Source organism: Boleophthalmus pectinirostris, unplaced genomic scaffold, assembly GCF_026225935.1.
Source record: "Boleophthalmus pectinirostris isolate CB_2022bp ecotype Guang Dong unplaced genomic scaffold, ASM2622593v1 HiC_scaffold_14, whole genome shotgun sequence".
NCBI classification, from domain to species: Eukaryota; Metazoa; Chordata; class Actinopteri; order Gobiiformes; family Gobiidae; genus Boleophthalmus; species Boleophthalmus pectinirostris.
In genome coordinates, this window is record NW_026571047.1 from 24,385,009 (window position 1) to 24,412,061 (window position 27,053).

Genomic DNA, 27,053 nt, shown 5'->3' on the forward strand with positions numbered 1-27,053 from the left:
CTTCTTCTCTCTGTCCTTTCTCTCTCCACCTCTTCTCTCGTCCTCTCTCCTCTTCTTCTCTCTATCCTCTCTCTCTCTCCTCTTCTCTCTCTTCTTCTCTCTCTCCTCTCTCTCTCCTTCCTCCTCTTCTCTCTCTCCTCTCTCCTTCCTCCTCTTCTCTCTCTCTTCTCTCTCTCTCCTCTTCTCTCTCCTCTTCTCTATCTCTCCTCCTCTCTATCCTCTTTCTCATCCTCCTCTTCTCTCTATCCTCCCTCCTCCTCTTCTCTCTATCCTCTCTCCTTCCTTCTCTTCTCTCCTCTATCTCTCTGCTTCTCTCTCTCCTCTCTCTATCCTCTTCTCTCTATCCTTTCTCCTTCCTCCTCTTCTTTCTATCCTCTCTCTCTCCTCTTCTCTCTATCCTCCCTCCCTCCTCCTCTTCTCTCTATCCTCTCTCCTTCCTCCTCTTCTCTTCTCTCCTCTGTCTCTCTCCTCTTCTCTCTCTCTCCTCCTCTTCTCTCTATCCTCTCTTTCCTCTTCTCTCTATCCTCTATTTCAACTCTTCTCTCTCCTTCCTCCTCTTCTCTCTGTCTTCTCTCTATCCTCTCGCCCTCCCTCCACTTCACCCCTCCTCTGCTTCTCTCCCTCTCTCTCCTCTTATCCTCCTCTTCTCCCTCCTCTCTCTCTCCTTTTCTCTCTCTCTCCTCTCTCTCTTTCCTCTTCTTCTCTCTCTCCTCTCTCCTTCCACCTCTTCTCTCTCTTCTCTCTCCTCTCTCCTTCCTTCCTCCTCTTCTGTCTATCCTCTCTCTCTCCCTCTGCTTCAAACCCCCTTCTCTCTCTCTCCCTCCTCTTCTCTGTATCCTCTCTCTCCTCCTCTTCTCTCTATCCTCTCTCTCTCCCTATGCTTCAAACCCCCTTCTCTCTTTCTCCCTCCTCTTCTCTCCCTCTCTCTCCTCTCCTCTTCTCTGTATCCTCTCTCTCCCTCCTCTTCCCTCTATCCTCTCTCTCCCTCCTCTTCTCTGTATCCTCTCTCTCCCTCCTCTTCCCTCTATCCTCTCTCCCTCCCTCTGCTTCATTTCATCCCCCCCTCCTCCTCTTCTCTTCTCTTCTCTCTCTCTCATCCCTCCCTCCTCCGTGCGCTCTGTATTTCCTCCTCTCCGTTCAGCGCATCACATCTGAGCTCGCAGCAGGACGCAGAACACCACAAGCAAAAAAACCAAAAAAAAACTCAAAAACTCAAATTGACAAACAAATTCTGAGTTTTTCAGATTTCAGATTTGACTTTTTTCTCGCTCTCCGACGATGGACGTGTTCATGAAGGGTTTTTCGATGGCCAAGGAGGGAGTGGTAGCTGCTGCGGAGAAGACCAAAGCAGGGATGGAGGAGGCTGCAGCTAAAACTAAAGAGGGAGTCATGTATGTAGGTAGGTCTGAAAACTCAAACCAGGTCTGGACCAGGACTAAAACCGGTCTAAAGTGGAACTAAACCACATCTGGACCAGGACGAATACAAGTCTGTGTGGGAAATAAGTCTAAACCAGGGATAAAATGGTTAAACTAGAGCTAAACCAGGACTAAAACAGGACTAAAGTGGAACCAAACCAGATCTAAACCAGGACTAATACAAGCCTGTGTGAAATAAGTCTAAACCAGGACTAAACCAGGATTAAACTAGAGCTAAATCAGGTCTAAATTAGGAGTAAAGCAGGTGTCAATCAGGTCTAAAGCAGGACTAAAGCAGGACTAGAAATGCAGTACTAATGCAGGACTAAATCAGGTCCAAAGCAGGACTAATGCAGGACTAAACCAGAACTAAGGCAGGACTAAAGCAGGACTAAAGTAGGACTAGAGCAGGACTACAGTAGGACTAGAGCAGGACTAATGCAGGACTGATGCAGTACTAATGCAGGACTAAATCAAGTCTAAAGCAGGACTAAAGCAGGACTAAACCGGAACTAAGGCAGGACTAAAGCAGGACTAAATCGGGACTAAATCGGGTCTAAAGCAGGACTAATGCAGGACTAAACCAGAACTAATGCAGGACTAAATCAGGTCTAAAGCAGGACTAAAGCAGGACTAATGCAGGACTAAACCAGAACTAAGGCAGGACTAAAGCAGGACTAATGCAGGACTAAATCGAGGACTAAATCGGGACCAAAGCAGGACTAAAGCAGGACTAAATAGGGTCTAAAGCAGGACTAAATCAAGTCTAAAACAAGACTAAAGCAGGACAAAAGTAGGATTAAACCAGGTCTAAAGCAGGACTAAAACAGGACTAAACCAGGTCTAAAGCAGGACTAAATAGGGTCTAAAGCAGGACTAAACCAGTTAGGTCTAAACTCAATCTAAACTGGGTCTACTCCTGATCTACCAAAGACTGAACCAGGTCTAAACGAGATATAAACCAGGACTAAATCCGGTCTAAACCCGATCTATGTCAGGACTACCCCGCTCTAAACAAGGACTACCCAGGTCTAAACCTGATCTAAACCAGCACTAAACTAGATCTAAATCAGGCCCAAACCAGCTCTAAAAGTGGTCTAAACCTGATCTAAACCAAGTCCAAACCAGGAATAAACCAGGACTAAACCAGGTCCAAACCAGGGCTAATTTTGTAGGTAGGTCTCAAAACTCAAAATTGCCAAAATTTGTAATTGTAATAAGAAAATAAATCTCATATAAATCATTAAAAACATTAATATTTGTTTGTTTAATTTTCCTGTAGTCGTCACAGACACAGTGAAGTAAGTTTATGTAAATCGTGACGGGACAATTCACATCATGCAGTTTGGTGCAGCCCTTTTCTTGTCTTATATCTGTACAAATAATCATCTAAAATGGATAATCGCTTTGATAATTTTAAAGTAGTTGTACACAAAGACAATTAAAAGACTTACGTCATATAGAAATAAGAGGAAGTTCAGTTATATTTGGGTGTATTAGTTTGTAACAGTTTATGGAGGATGATGATGCAAAATTTGAGATAAACATTCGGAAGTTTAGGAATAATTTCTAATATTTTACCATTTGTAACTTGAGAAAAAATGAAAATCTTAACAAATTATCTCCTTTTAGTTCCATTTTCGGATAATGTTTTTTTTTTTTTTTTTTATGTGACAGTTCAAATAGAGCAAATTTGATCTAAGACTCTTCTTAGCAATAGTGTTATGAACAAATATTGAAAGTTTATTAATTTTAAGCAAGTTTGAAGTAAAATCTATTGGCAGATATTTTGAAATATTACATTTGACTTGGTTGTATCTTAGTTTGGGACAGTTTATGGAGGATGATGAAGCAAAATTTGAGATAAACATTTGCTTGTTTTGATATAATTTCTAATATTTTACCATTAGTAACTTGAGAAAAAATGAAAATTTAAAAAAATGTTCCCCCTTTAGTTCCATTTTTGGATATGTATTTTTATTTATTTATTTATTTTTCAAATTTGATCCAAAATTATGAATAAATATTGAAAATTGTTTAATATTGAGCAAATCAAGACAGATATTTTGAAATAGATAAAAATTTTACTATCAAACATTACATTTGGGTGTATCCTAGTTTGGGACAGTTGATGGAGGAGGATGATGATGATGGTGCAAAATTTGTGAAATGAAATGATGATAAGTTTATTTGGATGTTTTCCGTAAATGATAAATTGCATTATCATGTAGTCAATTGCTTTTATGCTTTATTATGCAGTATTCAACAGATAAATAAAGGCAATTATTTTACATTGTTCATCGCAACTAGAATCTCCAAAAAAAAAATTAAAATTAAAATAACAAAAAAATCAATCATTCCGAAAATTTGGGATAAACATTTGCTAGTTTTGGAATAATTTCTAACATTTTACCATTAGTAACTTGAGGAAAAATGAAAATCTTAACAAATTAGACCCAGTTTTGGGTATTCAAATAATGTAAATTTGATCCAAAACTCTTCTTGGCAACAGTGTTACGATATTAAGCAAATTTGACATAGACAGACATTTTGAAATAGATAAAAATTTGACTATATAACATTTGATTTGGGTGTATCGTCGTTTGGGACAGTTTATGGAGGATGATGATGCAGAATTTGGGATAAATATTTGATAGTTTTGGAATAATTTCTAATATTTTACCATTAGTAATTTGAGGAAAAACAAAAATCTTAACAAATTTTCTCCTTTTAGTCCCATTTTCGAATATGTATGTTTAATTTTTTTGCAAATTTGATCCAAAATTATGAAAACATTTTGAAAATTGATCAATTTTAAGCAAATTTGAAGTAAAAAGTATAGGCAGATATTTTGACGTATTACATTTGACTTGGGTGTATCCTTGTTTGGGACAGTCTATTGAGGATGATGATGCAAAATTTGGGATAAACATTTGGAAGTTTTGGAATAATTTCTAATATTTTACCTTTAGTAACTTGAGGAAAAATTAAAATTTTAACAAATTTTCTCCTTTTAGACCCATTTTTGGATATGTATTTTTAAATGTGACAGTTTAAATAGATAGATCAAAAATTGTTTAATATTAAGCAAATTTGAAGTGAAAACTATAAGTAGACATTTTAAAATATAACATTCGATTTGGGTGTATCCTCGTTTGGGACATTTTATGGAGGATGATGATGCAAAATTTGGGATAAACATTCGTAAATTTGGGAATAATTTCTAATATTTTACCATTAGTAACTTGAGGAAAAACAAAAATCTTAACAAATTGTCTCCTTTTAGACCCATTTTCGAATATGTATTTAAAATTTTTGGACAAATTTGATCCAAAATTATGAACAAATATCGAAAATTGTTTAATATTAAGCAAATCTGAAGTGAAAACTATAAGTAGACATTTTAAAATACAACTTTCGATTTGGTTTATGGAGGATGATGATGCAAAATTTGGGATAAACATTTGAAAGTTGAGGAATAATTTTAAATATTTTCTGATTATATAACCTGAAAAAATCCATAATGACATCTCCGTTGCCTCATTTGACGTTGGGGCAGTTGTTCGTCGGGGCAGTTGTGCATTGGGGCAGTTGTGTGGTGCAAAGCTGGTGCAGACATTGGCGCATTTCAGACTGATTTATTATTGAAAAGCAGAATCCATAAATAGCTGTAGAGGAAAGAGAAAAGTCCCGTTTGTGGATGCGGCGCGAGGCTGGAATGGGATTTGGGTGTATCCTGGTTCGGGGCAGTTGGGGCAGTGAAGCGTATCTGGTGCAGGCTGGACTATTGGTGCATTTCGAAATTTCTGGCACAGGGTCTAAACTGGGACTAAATCAGGTCAAAACAGGACTAAACCAGGATGAAAAGAACTAAAATGTAGGACTAAACCAGGACTAAACAGGGATACAATTATAAAGAGCAAATCAGGACTAAATAAGAACTGACTACGGACTAAAACCAAATCTACAGACTAAGGACTAAACCAGGACTAAACCAGGACTAAACTACGACTAAAATAAACCTAAACCAGGAAAGTATTATACCAGGGCAAATCAGGACTAAACCAGAATGAAACCAGGACTAAATCTTGACTAAACCAGGACTAAACAGACCAATGCAAATTAGGACTAAACTAAAGTTAAACTAGGATTTACCCGGGACTAAACCAGGACTAACTCCAGACTAAACGAGAGTAAACCAGGACTAAACTAGGACTAAAACTAAGGCAGAACTAAATCACGACTAACCCAAGACTAAACCAGCACTAAACCAGGTCTAAACCAGGACTAAACCAGGACTAACCCAGGACTAAACCAGAACTAAACCAGAACTGAACCAGGACTGAACTAGGAACTAAACCAGGACTAATCCAGGTCTAAACCAGGAATAAACCAGGACTAAACCAGAACTGAACCAGGACTAACCCAGGACTAAACCAGAACTGAACCAGGTCTAAACCAGGACTAAACCAGCACTAAATCAGGTCTAAACCAGGACTAAAACTAAAGCAGAACCAAACCAGGACTAAACCAGGATTAAACCCAAATTAAACCAGGACTAAACCAGGACTGAACCAGGACCAACTCCAGACTAAACCAGGATTTAACCAGGGCTAAATTAGGACTAAACCAGGACTAAACCGGGACTAAACCAGGACTAACATAAACCTAAACCAGGACTAAAAACATTGCTTGTCTATCAAAACCCGGTGCTGTCCGACTGTCGGGTGCATCCTGGTCTGGGACAGTTGTACAGTGATGGTGCAAAACAGGTGCAGGCCATAAACTTTATACTAAAAGAACCAATTAAAATAAAAACTTTACTCTTTATTATAGAAAATAAAATAAAAAATCATAAACACACTGAAAAGAATTGTCCCGTTTAGAAATATGAGTCCTGCTCTCGGATTCGTCAGTATCTGGGTTTAGGACGGTTCAAGGATGATGGTGCACGTTGACAATGTATAATTAATTATGTATAATATTTAATTGCTTGGGAAGTATAAAGTAAAATAATTTACTGTTTTTAAATCGACAAACTTCCATTTTACAATATAGATTTTAGATTTAGGAGCGCGCTGGTTTGGTTTACAGTTTACAGGCAATGGGTGCAAGATCGGTGCTTAAAGGTGCACTGTGTAACTTTTCGATTGGGGGTCCATCACCTGTTTCTATGGAGATGTCATTGCTCTGTCTGGAATGTTCCACAGTGTGACATTAAACAGCTCCACCTTACATTTATTAAATTACAGCTGGTTTTATAGCTCAAAAATACCTAGAAAAACAGACATTCTGAGACATTCGCCTCTCCGCAGATCTGACATGTAATTTGGTCTGGTTTGGTCTCTGTTAAGATAAAAAGGTTTAATGCCATACTGTGAAACATTCCAGACAAAGCAATAAGACAGGTTGGTGCCTCTAGATGGCGCTGTGCAAATGTTAAGGATTAGGAAAAAAAAATAAAAAATAGAAATAGCTTTAGTGTGTAACGTATTTATGCCTGACTTGATTTTATTTTATTTTATTTGACTTTGATGAAACAAATAAAAAAAAAAAATAAATAAATAAAAATTGCCCCATCCCAACAAAGGTTTAATGTAATTATTATAATATACATGCTTAAAAAAAAAAAAAAAAAAAAAAAAAAAGTTTTTTAATAGTTGTATTATTATTATTATTATTATTATTATATTATTATTATTATTATTATTATTATTATTATTATTATTTTATATTAATTTTATTATTCATTTTATTTTTTTATATTTATTTAATTTTTTGTAGTTTTGTGTAACACTATTACATATTTAAAAAGGTGCAATATGTAACTTTTCTGCTTCCTGTCTCCATGGAGATGCTATTGATTTGCCCGGAACGTTCGACAGTATGGCATTAACCTTCCCTATCTCCATGGCAACAAGCAGGACATGCCAAAAAGGGCAAGTTACGGGTCAGATCTGAGGAGAGAATATGTGTTTTTCAATATAACACCTAAGATAGACACGTTTAATTCCATGTCTCGATCAGAAAAGTCACACAGTGCGTCTTTAAACATTAAGATTTGATGATCAGTCGTTACAATTTTAAGAGTGTAACGTTTTTGTGTGCGTAAGTGATCAAATAACTGTGGATTTAAACGGGTTTTTCTTCACGCTCGGGACATTTCCATGATAATGCTGCAGACTGGTGCAGGACACATGTGGGGCGGGGGCCGGGGAGAGCACCGAGGATAAAAATAGTACAACTAGGCTAGCGTGTTTTGGATAATTCACGCAACATTAAATATTAAATTGTCCGAAAGGCGAAGCGTGGTTGTATTTTCACTTATTTTCATCCTGTAAGATGAGCATGAATGACCCTGGACTGAAAATGACTACACTGCAGTCTTGCGCAGTTGCCTACATTAATTTCACTAATGTCTTTAGTGGGACAAGCTGCGCCAGAACAGCTCCATCTGCTACAGGAGCTTTTAAGCAGGTATTTTCCCCCCGTGGCGTTGCAATAAGTCTATATAGACCTAAGCAATACTGACAAAAATTAGTATGTATGTCAATTTACAGCGACGATTTCAAAGGGTCTATATTACGATATTTTCTGATTTATGTCATAATATTTCCTCGTCAAAAACACACCGGGAGTCGTGTTTTGTTTTGTTCACACACATTTCTCACACACAAACCCTGCATACTGAGTTCTTCTGTCAAACTAAAAAAAAAACTAACTCTGCTCCACCTTGTGATGTCACGCGGTAATACAGGAAGAGCTCCACTGTGTTTTTAAACTCAATACACCTTCACTATAGAACAGTGGCGGTGTTAGGAATTTGGGGGCCCTAGGTGAACTTGAGTTTGGGGCTCTCACTATACTACTTTTTTTTAATATATATATATATATACATTTATTGTCTGATTTTTCCCATTGTTTATGAGGCACACACATCTTTATTTGAATTATGGTGGACTGGAAACTCGTCTTATTAGTCTGGTCGTCCACTAGAAAACCAGAGCTGAAAGTAGTTTTATTTTTTTGCTAGCACAATTACATTTATGTTTAGATCCATTACATATGATTTTGATTATACTATGATTATGTTAAAATCAAGGTCAAGCTGACGAGTCCATTCTAATGTGAAAGAGAGGATGCTTTGACAGTTAAAACAGATTTGACAGCCGGATACTATTTTGATGTGTGTTCTTGAGCTGTTTTCTTGTTTAAAAGTAAACTACTCTCATTTAAAGTCATAATGAGAAAAAGTCAAATTGCTCTGAGGTCTCGGCCTGAGGGCAATTGTTTGGGGGCCCCTCCAGGTTCGGGGGCCCTACACTACTGCCTACTGTTGCCTAACGGTAGCGCCGCCTCTGCTTATAGAATCATTTTTATCATTTCAGACCTGGAATTGCCAATCTAAAGGTAAAAGGTAGATGCTAATAATGAAGGATTACTTAAACATGTGTGAATGAAACAAAACACAACTCCAGGTCTGTTTTTGAGGAGGTAACAACATTATAATACGATTTAAAGCTTATAATTGTGTGCAATATAGGACCTTTAACAATGCAGGAATGTACCAAAATGTAATTATAAATGTCTTGGTTGAAGTTTAAGTATAGCACAAAACATGAATGGAACATAAAATTAACCCTAAAAGTATAGAACGATCACTACACCCATGTTTGGAGGATTACACTAAACACATGGTAAATACACTGGATTCTTGTATTAGTTTTTCAGTTCATGTTTCAGTCTTCTCTCAAATGTTGACATTCCTGGAGTTGTTTGCAATACAAACTCTGAAGACAGAATGCTTCTTTTAAAACTTGACATAAATTTCAGTTTCTGCTCATTTTATACAGTATTTATAAATAATAGTTTTAATTATAGAGCCTAAACTTAATAATTTTACCTCCAGAACAGGGGACAAAATGATACCAGTGCAAATCAGAACTAAACTAGGTCTAAATCAGCTCTAACTTTGGACTAAACCTGGACTAAACCAGGACTAATTCAGGACTAACTCAGGAGTAAACCAGGTCTAAATAGACCAGGGCAAATCAACCAGGACTAACCCTGGACTAAATCAGGACTATCTCAGGACTATCTCGGGACTAACTCAGGACTAAACCAGGACTAAATTTGACATTAACTAGGACTAAACTGGGTCTAAAATGGGTCCAAACCAAGTCTAAACCAGGTATAAACCAGGACAAATTTGAACAAAACCAGGACTAAGTAGAACAGGGCAAATCAACCAGAACTAATTCTGGACAATATCAGGGCTAAATTTGAACTTAACCAGGACTAAAGTAGGACTAAACCAGGACTAAACTAGGACAAAATTTAAACTAAACCAAATAGACCAGGGCAAATCAACCAGGACTAACCCCGGAGTAAATCAGGACTTTCTCAGAACAAACCCAGAACTAAACCAGGACTAACCCCGAAGTAAACCAGGACTTTCTCAGGACTAACTCCAAACTAAACCAGGACTAACCCCAGACAAAACCAGGACTATATCAGGACTAAACCAGGCTTAAACCAGGACTAACCTCAGACAAAACCAGGACTATACCAGGACTAACTCCAGACTAATCCAGGACTAACCCCGGACTAACTCAGGACTTAACCACGTCCCGTTATTGCAGAAAACATGAATAAATAATGAAAAAACATGTAGAAATAAGACTTTGCACCATTGTTTGAAAGATTACTCTCTACATTTCTGTTCTTTGTATTTTCACTCAACTCGACTCATACAAAACAATCAATATTTTACTTTTACATATCTCTAGAACAGCATATATTCTATTTTTTTTATGACGCTACCACCTCCAGGCACATATAATAATGGTGTCCTTATTGTTATCCTGCGGTGTTGCTGAAGTTAATGTTCCGTAGCCCTTGAAAGTGATTGCCTGAAATGATCCTTACTTTCTAGTTACATTTTGTTCGTAGTGGACGTTTCATGCATCGTAGACTAGAGGGGGAAGGGGGACTACGCTGTGAAAAATAAAAAATAAAATAAAATAAAACTAAAATAACCTAGAAAATATAATAATAAATAAATAAATGTACCTAAATGTGTGTAAATGTAACGTGAAGGTGCTCTACTCTGTCCTTCTTTTATTCAATTAAATTTTGTTGTTGCCAAGCAGAGTTGCCTCTCCACAGATCTTACCTGTAACTTCTCCTCGTATTTAGCAAAGACGTGCATTCAGTTTGGAACTTTAGCTTGTCAAAATAGATATTGTTGGGTCTTTTGTGAGTCTGACTAACTTTTTCCAGTAACGAGTCGTCTAACGCAGTGCTTTTCCCAAACCAGTAGTCAGATTTAAGTTACTTGTCTAATACACTTTGCGTTACTACAGTATTTTTGCGTTTCAGGGCGACGTAGGTAATTTATTTATTTTAATTTTTTGGCGACGTGGGTTATGTGACTCCAAAGATCGTATAAATCGTCTCTGGTGACACATTTCCCATGATGTTACGTCGTCTCCGCTCCATCATGAGTCAGATGTAAACAATGGAGGGAGAGAGGTACGACTTTTGCAGCTGGAAATACAAACATTATTTCGATTTTATTTCAGCTGAGGATGGCAACATAAAGGTTCGTTGTTCACTCTGTGTTGGCGACAAAGTGTATTCAAGAAGGGGGTGGGGTTACTTTATTAGCTGCTCATAGTAACCAATAAAGTAACTTGTAATCTAACTTAGTTACTTTTAAAAGCAAGTAGTCAGTAACTTAACTAACTTACTTTTTAAAGAAGTATTCGTACTATTTCAAAGTAACTATGGCAACACTGGTCGTCAGCAGTTACATGTTGGGATGAGGTAACATAAACACAACATATTATACAGTAACAATACAACACAATAGTAATAAAACAATATTTAAAAAAAAAAAAGTGCATTTAGGAAGAGAAAAGGATAATAATAAGGGGAATAGAGTTCATTCAGCCTGAGTTCATAAAGTCCAGGGGAATTTCACAAACATAGGAGTACACTTTTTGAGGTTTAGGTCCATTCATATATTTCAGAGATTTATATATAATTTGAGTTCATTTTTTAAAACAAGTAAAGTTAGGGAGACATTTCTGAATTTTACATTTGTGGATGTAAAATTTGGCAAGACATAATATTAAGTTTACACAGAGTTCTTCTTTTTTATTTTGTAGTAGTAGACCAAAAATTATAACATGATCAACAAAAAGATGATCGGTGCTTTCAATCTCCTTTTCACAAAAATATACAAATGTTCTCTTGAATTTTAAAGCACAATTGAAGTAATTCTTTGGATGGGTATATGTTATTCATGATTTTGTAATGTGTTTCCTTTACTTTAGGAGCGACAGAAAAGGCCAAGTACCTTGTTCTCAGTTTTGTTATGGCTTTTTTATCAAATGTATAATGTATATCATTTTTATTTTGCAAACCAGGGAACATTTCTTCTGTTAGAACTTTTCTAATGAAGTAATTGTTGTATTTTCTGTCGGTTATTGTACTGATGAGGCAGGTATATGTGGGTGTAATGTTCCGGTTCTTTTGTGACATCTCAACCTCTCTCAGACCCTGATAGCCACACTGATATTTTGACAGACTGCACCCCCTGCTGGTGGAAAGGAGGAAAACAAGTTGTGATTATTTGAGATCCTGGAGCTGCCCCACTTTTGCACTTATATAACTCAGGCATCATCAGAAATCTGCTCTAAACCACTTTCACCGTATTACATAATAATCACTCATAATGCAACAGTCCTGAAACTTTTCACACCAAATCGTAGTGAGACGAGACACAGTTTCTACAAGACGAGACATGACACAAGATTCGGCTCACGAGAACGAGACAAGACAAGATTCTGTCATTTTTAATTCACAATTTTGACTTCACGATGTTTGGTTTGTTTTATTTTATAAGTTTGGTGTCATTGTTTTTTTTTTTTTTGGAATTACAGCTTCTCAAGACTTACTCTGCAAAGTTAACCCCCTTTTTATCCAAAGCAAATGTAAAAATATGAGGAAAAAATCTCACCAGATCATTTTCCATCGTCTTGTGTCAATTTTGTCTTGTGAGATCTTGTCCCATTGTTAATATTTAGCTTTTCCAAGTACCAGACTGAGATCAAAACCGGACTAAAGCAGGTCTAAAATGGGGCAAGTCTTAATTCAATGAGGATCTGAAGCGGAAATAAAATTGCATCTGTAATTAAAGAAAATCATCATTAAATAATAAAGAAATAGCTCTGAAATAGAAATGCTGGCACTGGTTTATTATACTAAAACAGTTTTTTTTTTTTTTACTGAATTAACTGCATAATTGATTGAAAGTGCAATGTCCCCAAACTTCTCTAAAGTCTGTAAGCCAATATTAAAGGTGCACTGTGTAACTTTTCTGATGTCCACCTGTCTCCAAAATGCAATAAAGATATAAAACTTCTATGAAGACAAACACATACCCTTTATCAGAAAAGTTACACAGTGCATCTTTAAGCATGTATATATATATGTATGTATATTTTATTTTTCACAATTGTGCTTTCTGTCTCACAGGCAACAAGACAAAGGAGGGAGTGACTGCATCAGTAAACACAGGTAAAAATATACAATAACTACACTTTTTATATTGGCTAAATATGGCTAATAAATATAAAAACTTATCCTGAAGCTATAATAAAAACTTTAGGACAGTATGTGGAGGATCGAAGGGCCCATCTCATGCAAAATAACTCTTTTCACATGGTATCTTCTGCACATAAACAAGCACAATTTGGGTTTTGGAACATCCATTACACAATAGTTATGAAATTTTACAGATTTCTTGGAGACAGTCACAGACCAGGAACTATGAATGAATGACTATCGCTCATCCCCCCGCCCGTCCTGAGAAAGCACAGGCTCCGCCGTTCAAACGTGACGTAGGCTCTGAGTGAGCCACCCTTCCTCCGCCATCTCAGGGAGGGAGGGGGAGACAGACGTGCACCCTGATAGTGGTAGGAATAAACTTTTATTCATCATGGTGATACAGCGCGTTCAGCCGCATGTGTTGGACTCGGAATCGGACGAGGACTTTGAGGTGCACGAAGCACAAGCACAGTGTTGACATCAGCTGAACATTACTGATTGGTAAAGTATTAATAAACACTATTAGATAAACTTATTATATCGTGTACACTGGTGGGCAAACACGTCATAGGTGTAGCTGCCGTGTCATCGTTGTAGCAGCTTTAGTTCGTTGTTACGTGGGAAGGTGGCAGAAATATGCTGCAATTTGTTAAAAAAACACTTAATCAATCTAAAAAACACTTCGGCGACATATGCAAGGCCCACACATCACTCTTAGAAGGTAGAAAGCTCTGAAAAGTTGATTTTGCATGAGATGGGCCCTTTAAAGGGGAGCTGAAAGGAGAGGGGGGTATAAGGAACAGTGTGATTGGTCGAAACAGGTATCCACACTTTAAACTCCGCCCCTTCATCCAGGTGTTTAAAATCAGAAACACCTGACTGTATTCATGGCAGTGCTGTGTGATGTCATGTAGCACTTGAAATTGCAGTGGCGACTAGAGGGAGCACATACACCGTTTAGTAGCAAACAAAGTTGATTCAGTGTTTAGTTTCACTTTAAGCAAATTAGACTTAGACAAACTTTATTGATCCACAAGGGAAATTATTTGGACACAGTAGCTCACTGTTTCCCAAAGACTTCATCATGACTCTCAGGTGGGTCGTAAGAGATTTTTTTAGGGTCCCCGTGTCACGATCTGCATGTAGGTCTGTAAGTTTAATGTAGTAATGTAAGTTTAATTTTTACTGAAAAAACAAAAATGTGTTTGTATGCTGCAGGTGTTCCAGTCAGTGGGAGCAGGTAGAGGGTGCTCTTGGAAAAAGGATCAAAACTTAAAACACAACGGACTCCAGGCACTTGAAAGAAGTAAAAATCACACAAGGAAAAAATATAGTTAAAAGGCCTTTATTTAGATGGTCAAATCCAGCATGTTTTGACCAAACTGAGCCCTGATGAAGACCAGTTTGGCTGAAACATGTTGGGTTTGTCCATTTAAATAAAGGCCTTTTAACTATATTTTTCCTCATGCGATTTTTACTTCTTTGGAGTGCCTGGAGTCCGTTGTGTTATAAGTTTAATTTTGTTCCAGTATTGCTGATTCAATTGATGCTGAAAAGAAAAAGAAATGAGCTACATTTAAAGTCCAAATCGTCGACTTTTGGATCCTTTTTATTGCTGTTTCAGTGACTGTTTTTCATTGTTTAAAACTTGAGTAATACTGATTGTTCAGAGAGACACGATCACTCAGTCATCAATAAAATATCCTCTTTGTGACTTTTAAAATATGGGTCCCCAGAAATTTTTTTTTGGGAAACACTGCAGTAGCTCATCATATAAATGGTAATGATAAATTCTAAATAAGTAGCAAAAAAGACAAGCAAGAGACAGGTGTCAAATAAGACATTATTATATAAATATAAATGTACAAGTCAAAATAAAATAGAAAAATAAGTAATAAAATATAAAATCTCAGCAGGAATGATGAGATGATTGACAGGACGCAGGATTATCTGTTAAAAATGAGTTTAGTGAACGTCTGTAAAAACATGGAGGTGCACTTTCTGGAACAGTTTGGCCTAATTTGCATAATATAAGACCTTTAAAGCCTAAACGATAGATAATTTATGACCTTTTAACATCATTTTAATCCACTACTCTCGTCTGATCTTGGGGTGCAGTGGCTAACAAGACTGTGGACCAGGCCAACATCGTCGCAGACACAACGGTTGCCGGGGCCAACGAGGTTTCCCAGGCAACGGTGGAGGGAGTCGAGAACGTCGCCGCGTCAGCCGGATTCATCAACCAGGTTCGGGTACCACTTTAAATCATGTATTCATCAATCAAACTGCTAATGAGCCGATAATTTACTGTATTCGGTAAATCAGTCAACAAATATTGCAGAACGGCAGCCACAGTCCTGTCAGTCTGCCCCGGGACGGCTGTGACTCAGGATTTAAACTCATAATATAGCTATAGAGAAATGTTAAAATACTAAACTTAGCGTACATTCAGAAGTTTTCCATACTGACACTACCCATGGGTTTCAGAATGATGAAAAGTTAGGACCGTTACCATAGCAATTAGCAATTTAATACAAAATATCAGTCGTCAACAGTCCTCAAAACTCAAAAATACTCAAAACTCATAAGTAATGTCGTGAATAAATTAACAACCCAGCAGCTTTTTTTGGTCAATTCATCTCTAAAGTCATTTCTGGCCTGTCATTTAAAGGTGCACTGTGTAACATTTCTAGTGGAGGGTCCGCCGCCTGATGTCTCCACGGAAATGTCAATGCTTTGTCTAGAATCTTCCACCGTTCAGATCTGTGGAGAGGCGCCCCTGTTCACAGAAGGAATTGTATTTTAATTTTTTTTTTGCGCAATGGAATAAATGTTAGATGGAAATGTTTAATGTCATACTGTGGAACATTCCAGGCAAAGCAATAACATCTCCATGGAGACAAGTAGCGGACCATCCACCAGAAAGGTTTCTCAGTGCACCTTTAAAGTCTTTGACGTTCGTTCTCAAGCTCTGTAACTCAAACTGTAAAAGCCAGTTTAGTCTATTGAAAATCCAGCTACATTACTTATTAATTAGATATAATGATGATATAAATATTAAGTATTTCCAGTTGGTCTGAAATTTTCTCTTAATTTGTACAAAATTAGATAAATAAACTGAAATTACTATACTGACTTGAGAGTTGTGTTCACTAGTTTTTTAATTTGTAGATCTAACTTATCTTAATTAAAGAAATTTGTTAGAAAAGACAGTAAAACAACAACAAAAACATACCAAAAATTACCATACTATGAATTGAAATGATTTGTTTTGCAGACCATTTCCTCATAATAATCTATAATCTAACATCTATAAAAGTAAAAAAAAAAAAAAAAAACATGAATCAACAACAACAAAACTCAACAAAACGTACAATACTATGCACGGAAACATGTTTTGCAGACCATTTCCTAATAATAATCTATAATCTAATATCTATAAAAGCAAAAAATAAAAGACATGAAACAACAACAAAACTCAACACAACATACAGTATTAAGAATTGAAATTATTTGTTTTGCAGACCATTTCTTAAGAATAAGATATAATCTATAATATAACATCTATTAATCTATTAAACAAATATTATTAAGTGAAATTATTTGTTTTGCAGATCATTTCTTCATAATAAACTATACTCTAACACCTATAAAAGTAAAAAAGACATGAAACAACAACAAAATTCAACAAAACGTACAATATTATGAATTGAAATGATATGTTTTGCAGATCATTTCCTAATTTTAATCTATAATCTATAATCTAACATCTATGAATCTATTAAAACTAATATTATTAAGTGAAATTATTTGTTCTCCAGACCATTTCCTAATAATAATCTAACTAACATCTATAAAGGTTTTTTTTAAAGATGTGAAACAACAAAATTCAGCACAATAATAATCTATAATCTAACATCTATAAAAGTAAAAAATGGATCAATGAATCAATAACAACAAAACTCAACACAGTGTACAATATTATGAATTGAATTTATATGTTTTGCAGATCGTTTCCTGTTGTGAATCTCATCTTTTTCATTTTCTTGTGTCTCATTTTGTCCTGATAGGAGGAGCCAGTATACGAGGTGTCTGTGGGAGTTTTGCATGGGCTTTAGACAATAAGATTATAAAGCATCATTCTATTTTGTAAAGTTTGGATGACACTTGGTTAGCCTGCATGTGATAAGTGTAGACTTTTAGAAAGGTTTATTCGTATTTTACATCAGTGGTTCTCAACCTTTTCCAATAGTGACTCCCAAACACACACAAACACACACAAAATAATAATGTAGATTAAAGATATTACATTTAAACCATGCTATAATGTTGTTATCTTGTCAAATACACACCTGGAGTTGTGTTTTGTTTCATTCACACATGTTTGAGTAATCCTATATTATTAGTCTGTACATCTTCAAAGCTCAAAATGCTCTGTTCCACCTTGTGATGTCATGCAGTGGTAGTTTCCAAGTTAACAGCGGCTTTTACCTTTTCTTCAGTAAATATTGACAATTACAGGTCTGAAATCAACCAAATGATTCTAGTGAAGGTGTATGGAGTTTAAAAACTCAGTGGAGCACTTCCTGAATTACCACATGACATCACAAGGTGGAACACAGTTTGAGAGAAGAAGAAGCAGCTACCTTTAAGTGGCATTTTAGGTGTGTCAAATGCCTTATTTAAAGATGTGATTTTTAGCGAAGAAAGCATGTTTTTTTCATTTTGATTGTTTATTGCTCTGAGAGGGCTCGCATCTCCACAAACCTGACTCTTATTTGGCCTGGAGGAGGGCCTTTTCCTGATTGTTTACATGGGAATGTTGTTAATTTGGCTAAAATCTCTCACCGTGTAGCAAAAAAACATATTTTTCTCAATGGAAAATGTACAGATTACAGGTACAAATGTATGGTTTTAACTTTCTATTTTGATGGAGTCATGTACCATATTTTCCGGGCTATTAGACGCACTCTTAAGCCTCTAACCCCATCCAAAAATGACCGCGCACCCTGCAATCCAGAGCGTCCTATGCACGAATCCACTCAGGTGTCCCAGCATGACTTCAGTAAACTACAAAGCTGCACCACCCACAGCGCACGCAAACACACACGGAGCAGACAGTGACCGCACAGCGAAAAACACCCACAGACACACTCATCACTCCACACTGACGAGGAACGGAACGGAGGAACGAACCGAAAATTGTTGATGTTTTTGCCATTGACCAAAGCTGACAGCACAAGCTTCATACCTGCAAAGAAAAAAATACATTAAATTACACTGTACAGGACTGTAGTAGAGTTAAAATGTCCTAAAAGGTAAATTATAATGACAGTGTAAAGGCGCACTATGTACATTTTCTGGTGGAGAGTTTTCAGCTTCCCTCCCTGGCTCCCTGGAGATGTAATTGAGTGCGTTAACATGCACATCATCACCGAAAAAGCGAGCGCAATGTGCCACTTCTAGACACAACTGAACAACTGAGTCACTGCGGACACGCCGACAATCCAGCGGTCCCAGACAGCACCCTCCCTACACGCCACAACTGAACAAAGCCCAGAGTCACCGTGAACGCCACAAACAAAGTCCCACTGACCCATCCACCTGTTGTGTTCCGTTTAAAGTCCAGTGCGGTTTATTTGTGAAAAAAGTTCGCAGATAGACCCTTTAACGACATAATCCAGAGCGCCTAATAGCCCGGGAAATACGGTAGGTGAGCCATCTTCAGAAAGTTACTGAGCCTAGTTTTCAGTTTAATTCCCCACATGATCAACCCCTGAAATGATCTCACCACCCCCGAGTTGAGAACCACTGACTTGATTTTAAAAAGTAATACAATATATGTTTTGTAACATGTAAATATGTCCAGAGTTATACATTTATAAGAAAAAAAAAAATTATTAGTCATAGGTTTAACCACAAAAGTTTTATTCAAATTTAAAGTGAATCACATTTTACTAAAACTACTAACATTTTAAAATAATGATACAGAAGTTTAATATTTGCTTTAAGGTTGAACATGTAGTAGGTTACTCACAGCATGTGCCAGTGAACATATGTCTTGAGGGCTAAAGCTAACGATGCTAAAGCTAAAGTAGGCCAATGCACAATAAACATGCTAACACGCTAACACGCTATCTAAATGTTTGATGCCGTGAAGCTCCAGTGAACGACGCGACTAATCTGTAAGAGCTGGTACTGCCGTAGCCAAACTGACAGCATGATCTGAATTCATTTTGAAATACACCACTGCGTTCATTTTTATTTAATCAGGTAAGTTATTAGAGCTTTTTCACAATAGCCGTAAGTGTCGCGATGTAGGGTAAACGTCACTTCCGGTTAATGCTTTTCTATGGCAAAATATCTGTGGAAATGTCTCGTCTATTTTCCACCAGCTTCATAAATCTGCCCCATCAACAAATCATCTTCCAACAAGGTCCACAAAGGAAAAACATGAAGAATTTATCCACAAATATAAGGGAAGAAAGACCAAAACGTAAAGGCAAACAACGACGACGCATTAGTGAACTACTCCTGAGCAAAACATTATGGTCATGAATAAAACATAAGTAACTTGTTAACTCAGACTGATTCTACAATTAAAATAAAAAAATTGATTTCATGATGTAGATATTCGCATAGACAGAGAGATTTGTGCAGTTTAAATGCTCGACATGTAATCTGTGAACATCTGTAGTGTTCGAACTGCACAAATCTAATATTTACATCATGAAATTGATTTTTAACTTGTTTTCTATCATCAGTTTGAGTTAACAAGTCACTTAATTAATGAATTACTTATTACTTATGTTTTATTCATGACCATAATGTTAGTGTTTCTCAGGAGTAGTTCACTAATGCGTCGTTGTTTGCCTTTACGTTTTCGTCTTTCTTACCTTGATAGTTGTGCATAAATTCTTCATGGGCAGAATATGTTCTTTATCGACCTTGTTGGATGAAGATTTGGTGATGGGGCAGATTTGTAGCCAGGCTGGCGTCACCTACTGCCTCTGCTCAATTTAATTTCTCTCCAGCGACTAGGTCAGGAATCAGAATACACTAAACCAGGGGTGTCAAACTCAAATTCACAGAGGCCAAAATTAAAAACTGGTACTAAGTTGTGGGCCAAACTAAATATTTATTGAAAAATGTCAACAACGTCTCCATGTTTTCTCTTCTTTTAAGATATGTAATGTTAAATCTTCTTCTTATTAAAATAAATGTTTAATAATAGTTTTGCTTAAACATTGAATCCAGAACAAGCAGAATATAAAATAAAAACAACATTTTAAATAAATAATGTCTCTATAGCCTGTTTGTAGCTGGCGGGCAGCTTTAATACATATAAATAAATATAATTATATCGCAGGCAAAATTTGGTCCCTGGACCTCAGTTTGACATGTCTGCACGAGACGGTTTGCAAGAACCCCGGAAGTGCGAGTTCGGGCAGAGCTATAGATTCTGTGTTGTCAATGATTCCCGAGATCGAGGATTTTATATCTGGAACAAAGAGAATGTTTGGTGAATTTTATCAAGGGGAAAGACGTTATTGCCGTTCTTCCTACAGGATTTGGGAAAATCTTAATATACCAGTTAGTCCCGTTAGCAGCACATGACATAGGTCATGACCAAAAAGCAGTGATTGGTTAAATAAAAAAAGTACTGGCCTACCATCGAGTGAACAAATCCTAATGCTGCGAGGTCAGACGGTTTCCACAAAGTGAAACTGGCTGATGAATCAGGCTAGCAGATTTATGAAGCTGGTGGAAAATACACGAGACATTTCCACAGATATTTTGCCATAGAAAAGCATTAACCAGGAGTGACGTCGCACTTTCGACCATTGTGAAAAAGGTCTTTTAAGAACAGTGCACTAGAACACATTTAGATTGGGCCTTTCACAATAAAATATTATATATATGGGAATAATCGATCGTACTGAAGACATAACTCTTTTCTAAATAAATCATATTGCCAGAAACATGAAACAACACTTGAAGGTGCATTATGTAACTTTTCAAGAAGTGGTCTGCTGCCTGTTTGTCTCTGAGGAGATGTTAGTGCTTTGCTTGGTACGTTCCACAGTATGGCATTAAACTTCTAATCTGACACCATCAGGTTACAGGTCAGGTCTCTGGAGAAGCGTCCCTGCTCACAGTAAGAATGCATGTTTTTCAAGGTATTTTGAGCATTTAAAATACCTGTAATTGAATAAATGCAATATGGATACATTTAATGCCAATCTGTGAAATATTTAAGGAAAAGCTGTACCCAGAAAAGTTACATAGTGCACCTTTTATTAGCTAGGTAGTGTCTATAAGGGACAATAATCAGAATACTGTGATATCGTATCGTCAAAAGTCTCACAATTAAATAGTGGGCTGTCACAATATTGATACTTTGCAGCGACATCATGCTGGGGGTGTTCTACTTGTATGTATATGCCGAAATGTTCATCAGTTACCACGGAAACACAGTACGCGCATTAACAAACACAAACTTGGGATTCTCTGAAAACTCAAGAAAAAATACAAAATTGATTCAAACAACACCTTTTCTAGAGCCTATGATCAATACGAGTGTTCATGGTCATCCTGTCTGTGTTGAGCAGTGTTTGATTTTCAGCCAAAAATTAAAACCTTTTAGCTAATGCTAGTTTGTGACTAGTGCCTCCTCTTAATTTAATTTCTCTCCAGCGACTAGGTCAAGAATCAGAATAGGCGAGTTTCAGCTGACGTCATTGTTATTAAAAGCCCGCGTTGCATGCTGGGAAATATTTTGGTAGGAGGCAAGAAACACGATAGCGGTCAAACACAGTGCGTAACCTCGCATATTTATCCCCGATAATGGTAAATTCCTGCAGCATTATCGGATGCACAAATAGAAGCACGGAAGAAGGAAGATGTCTTTTTCGTATTCTGAGTGAAAAGAACCGCTAACGGCGAATTAAACGGCTTTCAAACATCTGCAGAGCAAACGTAGAAGATCCTAGCAAACCGTGGACTCCAACAAGTTCAACAACGCATCGAGACTCTTGGAGGTTTTCATCTTTTCTGCTGTGAATGGCCCAGGAGTTTCCACCAAGTCATTGTGGATATCGCCGAAGTGAATATTTAGCCAGGTAGTTGGTGATTCCGACCAGAAATTTGGTTTCGTTCACCTTTTGTAGGGGTTGAAAAGGGTGATTTGGCTCCATCGATGCTTATGACCAATTTCTGGTCAAATTGTCTTCGGTCCTCTGCCGTTAGAGTGGATAAATAACCGGGATCAATACCCTTTATGTGCTTTCTTGCTCCGTCCATCATGTTGAATTAGTGTTTCTTGCCGCCGACCAAAATAATTCCCAGCATGCAACGCGCGCTTTTGTCGACAATGAAACTCACCTATACACAAAAAACTATTTCGCAAAAAACCTGGAAGTGCGAGTCCAGGCACCTGCTAATCAGCGAAGAGACATACATTTTGTGTTGTCAACCATTCCCGAGATCAAGGATTTAAAGCCGGAATAAAGAGAATGTTTAGTGAATTTTATCAAGGGGAAAGACGTTATTGCCCTTCTTCCTACGGGATTTGGGAAAAGATTAATATACCAGTTAGGCCCGTTACATATGTCACAACCAAATAGCAGGGATTGGTTAAATAAAAAAAGTACCCACCTACCATCGAGCGAACGAATGCTGCAAGGTGAGATGTTTCTACAAAGTGAAACCGGCTGATGCGATTTGTGATATTTTGTTCCACTCCTGCCTGCAAATCCCACAAGATGGGGACGTTTGCTTTCTTGAGCTCTATCAAACCTCAGAGAAGTGGAAGGAATTGTCTAAAATGTGCGCGAGATTAGACCATATCCACAAGTTTACGCTGCTTAAAATGTTTTTATTAATGCCAAGTACAATATCCAGCACAAATTACGTATAATAGGCAAACATTAATCATTTGTACATTTTGATTTACACTCATATTTAGTTTGCTGCAGTTTATCATCTCACCTGTCCACTCCGGCATTGTGCAGACCCGCTACCACCCGCGCCCGCAATGAGCTTTCAAAATGTGTCCCGTGCCGCGCTCAAGATCAGATTAAAGTCTAATAAAGCCTCAGACAGAGCAGAGCCTACAGTTAGCATCACCCCCAGGGCTTCAGCTGCAAGTCTACAAAGTACCAATAGTGTGTGGACATTTAAACACGAAGACACCGTTGCCTCTCAACCCATCAGCTTTCAAGTTGTTCATATCGATGCATTCTCTCTCCCCTCCTTCATCCAGCCATTACAGCAAAGAGCCCCAACTCCTCTCATCTCCACCGCAGCAGCAGAAACAACCACCTCCTCAGCCTCGCCATCTCCACTTTACCATTAACAGTGTCAAGACCCCAAATGGAGATGATTTTCTCTATAACAAGTTACTTTCATTAATTTGTCTGTATTTACTGTTTAATAAATAAATAACTAGAAATAACCTTTTCGCTACTCTCCCCCCTCTGCATGATGTTTGGTGCCTGAAGCCTATAACAGCATTTGACAGTATTAACCAATTTAAGCACAAATGGTCTGTGTAATCTGTGTTTTACCATATATTGTTTTTGTCTATTTTACAGGGAGAATATGGTGGAATGGAACAGGGAGGTCAAGGAGGAGAGGTAAGACGACAAAAAATACATACACATTTAATTGCAACCGTCAGTATTATACTTGGACAAACATGGTGCGACTGCAATGATATAAATGGATATAAGTTTTGTATTTTTATTGTTTTAATTGTCTGTATGTATTAGGTTATTTGAAGAATGATTTTGAGCGATACCACCTGAAAAAGGCAATTGCTATAAAACATTCTATCACTTCCAAACCTAGAATAAAGAGCTGCCTCGAATCCAGAATACACAATACTATAGATGCATGATTTCATTTCCAATACCGATGTCGATACTTTAAGCATTAACCTATCCCCCGATTGACCAGTACCAAAGAAAAGACTGAAAAGTCTGTTAATCTGAGGTGAGATTAATTTGATTTTGTTCAAAATGATCAGCGACCAATGAGCTCCTTTGTTTCACATAAGTCAAGGAAATAAACAAATCTGAATGTGGTGACCTGACTGATATCCCACTGTATAAAAAATACACAAAAAATACAGAGAGGTGTCTTTCTGGATTTGTTTTGAGCCAAAGTCACAATATATTATAATAAGAAAGAGCAAAAATATAAATTATAATAACAAATTCAGAATAAGTAGCAAAAATAGTAAGAGACTGGTGTCAAATAAAGTATAATTATATAAGTAAAAATAAAACATAGAAATATAGCAATACAAAAATATCTCAGCAATACATGCATCACGAATTTCAGACTTCCGGTCATCACGCAATGAATACTGGGAAGGATTTTCTGAAAAAGTGAGCATCAAACCTCCATGTTTGAGTTCCCAGTGGGATTTGTCTATTGTCAAAGCCGATCTTTTCAAGTCTTTTGAACCATATCACTTTTGTTTCTGGTTCTGATATTGTCATATTTTAGTTATGGGATTCAAACATTGTAATAGTGTGGTTGTTGGATGTCCCAACAGCGGAAAACGGCTCGAGAAATGGGCTTCAGAAGTTTGCAAACTCCATTGCAAAAGGGAATCAGATGTGTGTGACTGCAAACCTCTGTTCAAACTGTTTCCCTCCCCAGTGGAATTGAAGAATAGTGAAAGGCGAAGGCGATGGGCAGTACTGATCCACAGGAAGGACAAAAAAGGAACCCTTTGGCTGCCTAAGAAATCATCCTGAGTTTGCAGCGAACATTTTGTATGTGGAGTGCCCTCAAAGCAAAATTCTGATCCCTCACTCAACCTTGGTTACAAATATAAAAAGTCATCGCCAAAGCGAAAAGCACCATGTTGCTGTAAATCCAGTTGAACAAGAAAGTGCCAGCTCAGCCTGTTTGTCTTCTGTACCTCTTGTTTAACAAACGGGATCGCACATTCATGGCTCTCCACATCCAAAATGTTCGCTGCAAACTCGGGATGATTTCTTAAGCAGCCAAAGGTTTCCTTTTTTGTCCTTCCTTTGGATCAGAACTGCCCATCGCCTTCACCTTTCACTATTTTTCAATTCCGTTGGGAAGGGAAACAGTTTGAATGGAGGTTTGTAGTCACACAGATCTGAATAATTTTTGCAGTTATGGTGTTTGCAAATGTGATAGTATCGGGTTTATGGGTCACAAACCCGCCTATAAAAGGGGCACTATGCGCTACGCTCGCCCCTCCATCCTGAACGCCGACCGCTGACGTTGCACGCTGGCGGAGCCAAGCTGTCATGGCCGCAAGACGCGAGGCCCCGAGTGGACCACGTTTAGGCGCACTAAGTTTACTGTTGCAAGGTGTTCAGCGCAGTAATTGCGGAGAGTGTGCGGGCATCGTGGGGGTAAGTGGGGAAATCGTCTTGCTGGCTCAGTAACGCCGTGTGAGGTTAACGCAGGTTGTGTTTTTAGCTTTTGTGTCTCGGCGCTGGGCGGTCCTCTGCGTGTTTGGGTGGCGTGCCGCGGTGAATTCTACACGGTATGTTGCTATGGTTTATTTTGTGTTCCTCTTTGTCGTGTGTATTGTACGTTAAATGTAACATGTTATATTTAGGCTCCTGCTGGCGGGAAGCCTCCCCTTTTCTTTCTCTTTTCTTTCTCCGTGGTCGTGGCCCTTGGTGAAAGGACTCGCTCTCTGAAGTCTTCGTCTTGGGGGAAGAGCTACTGCGAGGCGCAATATTGACTGTGATAATGGTCCTAAGGTAACTCCAAGCAACGAGGCCATGCGACCCAATGAACGCACAGGACTGGTGGAGGATATTTGTTATTAACCCTTTGCAAAAATGGATAATAAATTCAATGTAAAGTATATTCAAGTCTCACGCCATATTCAGTCAACAAACCTGTGTGTCTATAGTGGGTGGGGAAAAACACTGTGTCCTGGCATTACCAGGTGGCGTTGTTGGCAACTTAACTACCTTGAAGTACATGTACAAATATGCTGCTCTGCTACACAAACATCCAAAGCCCATTTCTCGAGCTGTTTTCCACTGTTAGGATCCAACAATCACACTATTACAATGTCCGAATCCCAAACCTAAAATACGACAATATCAGAACCAGAAACAAAAGTGATATGGTTCGAAAGACTTGAAAAGATCGGCTTTGTCATTAGACGCATCCCACTGGGAAATCAAACATGGCGATTTGATGCTCACTTTTTCGGAAAATCCTTCCCAGTATGCATTGCGCGATGACCGGAAGTCCAAAATTCGTGATTATACAAGAGGTCATAAGGAGAAACAGTTTAAATAATGATTGACAGGACAAAGGGTGATCTTTATAAAGGTGAGTTGGTATCACTCAAATGGCGAAAACATGGTCAGTAGGAATATTTTTTTATGTTTACTTGTTTCTTCTACTTATCTTTAGAAACCTTGCTAACTTATTCCATTGCCACTCTGCTCTTCTCCACAGGGATATTAGCCCACCCACCTCAGGACCCCCCTCCTCGCCCGTGCCCTTGCCTTGCTGTACCAGACTCCAGATGTTCAGCATATTTTTTGTGACTTTATGGAACCAAATCTCCAAAAAAACAGACTTTTCTTGGTCGCTCCTCTGCCTCTAAATACCTCCACATTACATCGTCACAAGCCCAGCAGAAGCAGCCGCAACTAGCAGCAATGTATTTTTCTTGCCTTTAAACGTCCTCGAGTTTTCTTGCTTGTAGCTTTCTCCCCGTGTCACTGTGTTGTAATCCCGTTGTAATTCGCCACCACGCTGAACCTTTTGAGATGCTTCACTTGCTACCATAACAAGGAATTTGATTGAGAATAGGCCAATTGTTAAGTATTGTGAAGCTTTATCTCTGTACCAAAAATTGTATACCCGTAATCAGGCCCTTCGATGGAAATTTGAGGGCTTAAGGCAAACATTTCACATCTAATTTAAATGAGCGTGATAAAAATACTATACAAAACTACTAAGAATGATACTGTATTCAGAAAAACACAAATTAGC

The 27,053-nt window shown here is 37.7% G+C and overlaps 1 protein-coding gene and 1 long non-coding RNA gene across 2 annotated transcripts; both read left to right on the forward strand.

The window, feature by feature from the left end:
* Positions 1-1,174: 1,174 nt before the first annotated feature.
* sncgb (synuclein, gamma b (breast cancer-specific protein 1)) lies at positions 1,175-26,642 on the forward strand. Its single transcript, XM_055150386.1, has 6 exons — positions 1,175-1,399; positions 12,963-13,004; positions 15,153-15,280; positions 17,105-17,122; positions 23,630-23,671; positions 26,511-26,642. Exons 1-6 carry the CDS (start codon positions 1,279-1,281, stop codon positions 26,517-26,519), a joined length of 360 nt encoding a protein of 119 aa, XP_055006361.1. The 5' UTR covers positions 1,175-1,278; the 3' UTR covers positions 26,520-26,642.
* Positions 25,293-25,698, forward strand: LOC110164407 (uncharacterized). The gene is made up of 3 exons (XR_002318900.2): positions 25,293-25,438; positions 25,506-25,572; positions 25,648-25,698. It is a non-coding gene; the product is annotated as an uncharacterized LOC110164407 (long non-coding RNA).
* Positions 26,643-27,053: the final 411 nt, after the last annotated feature.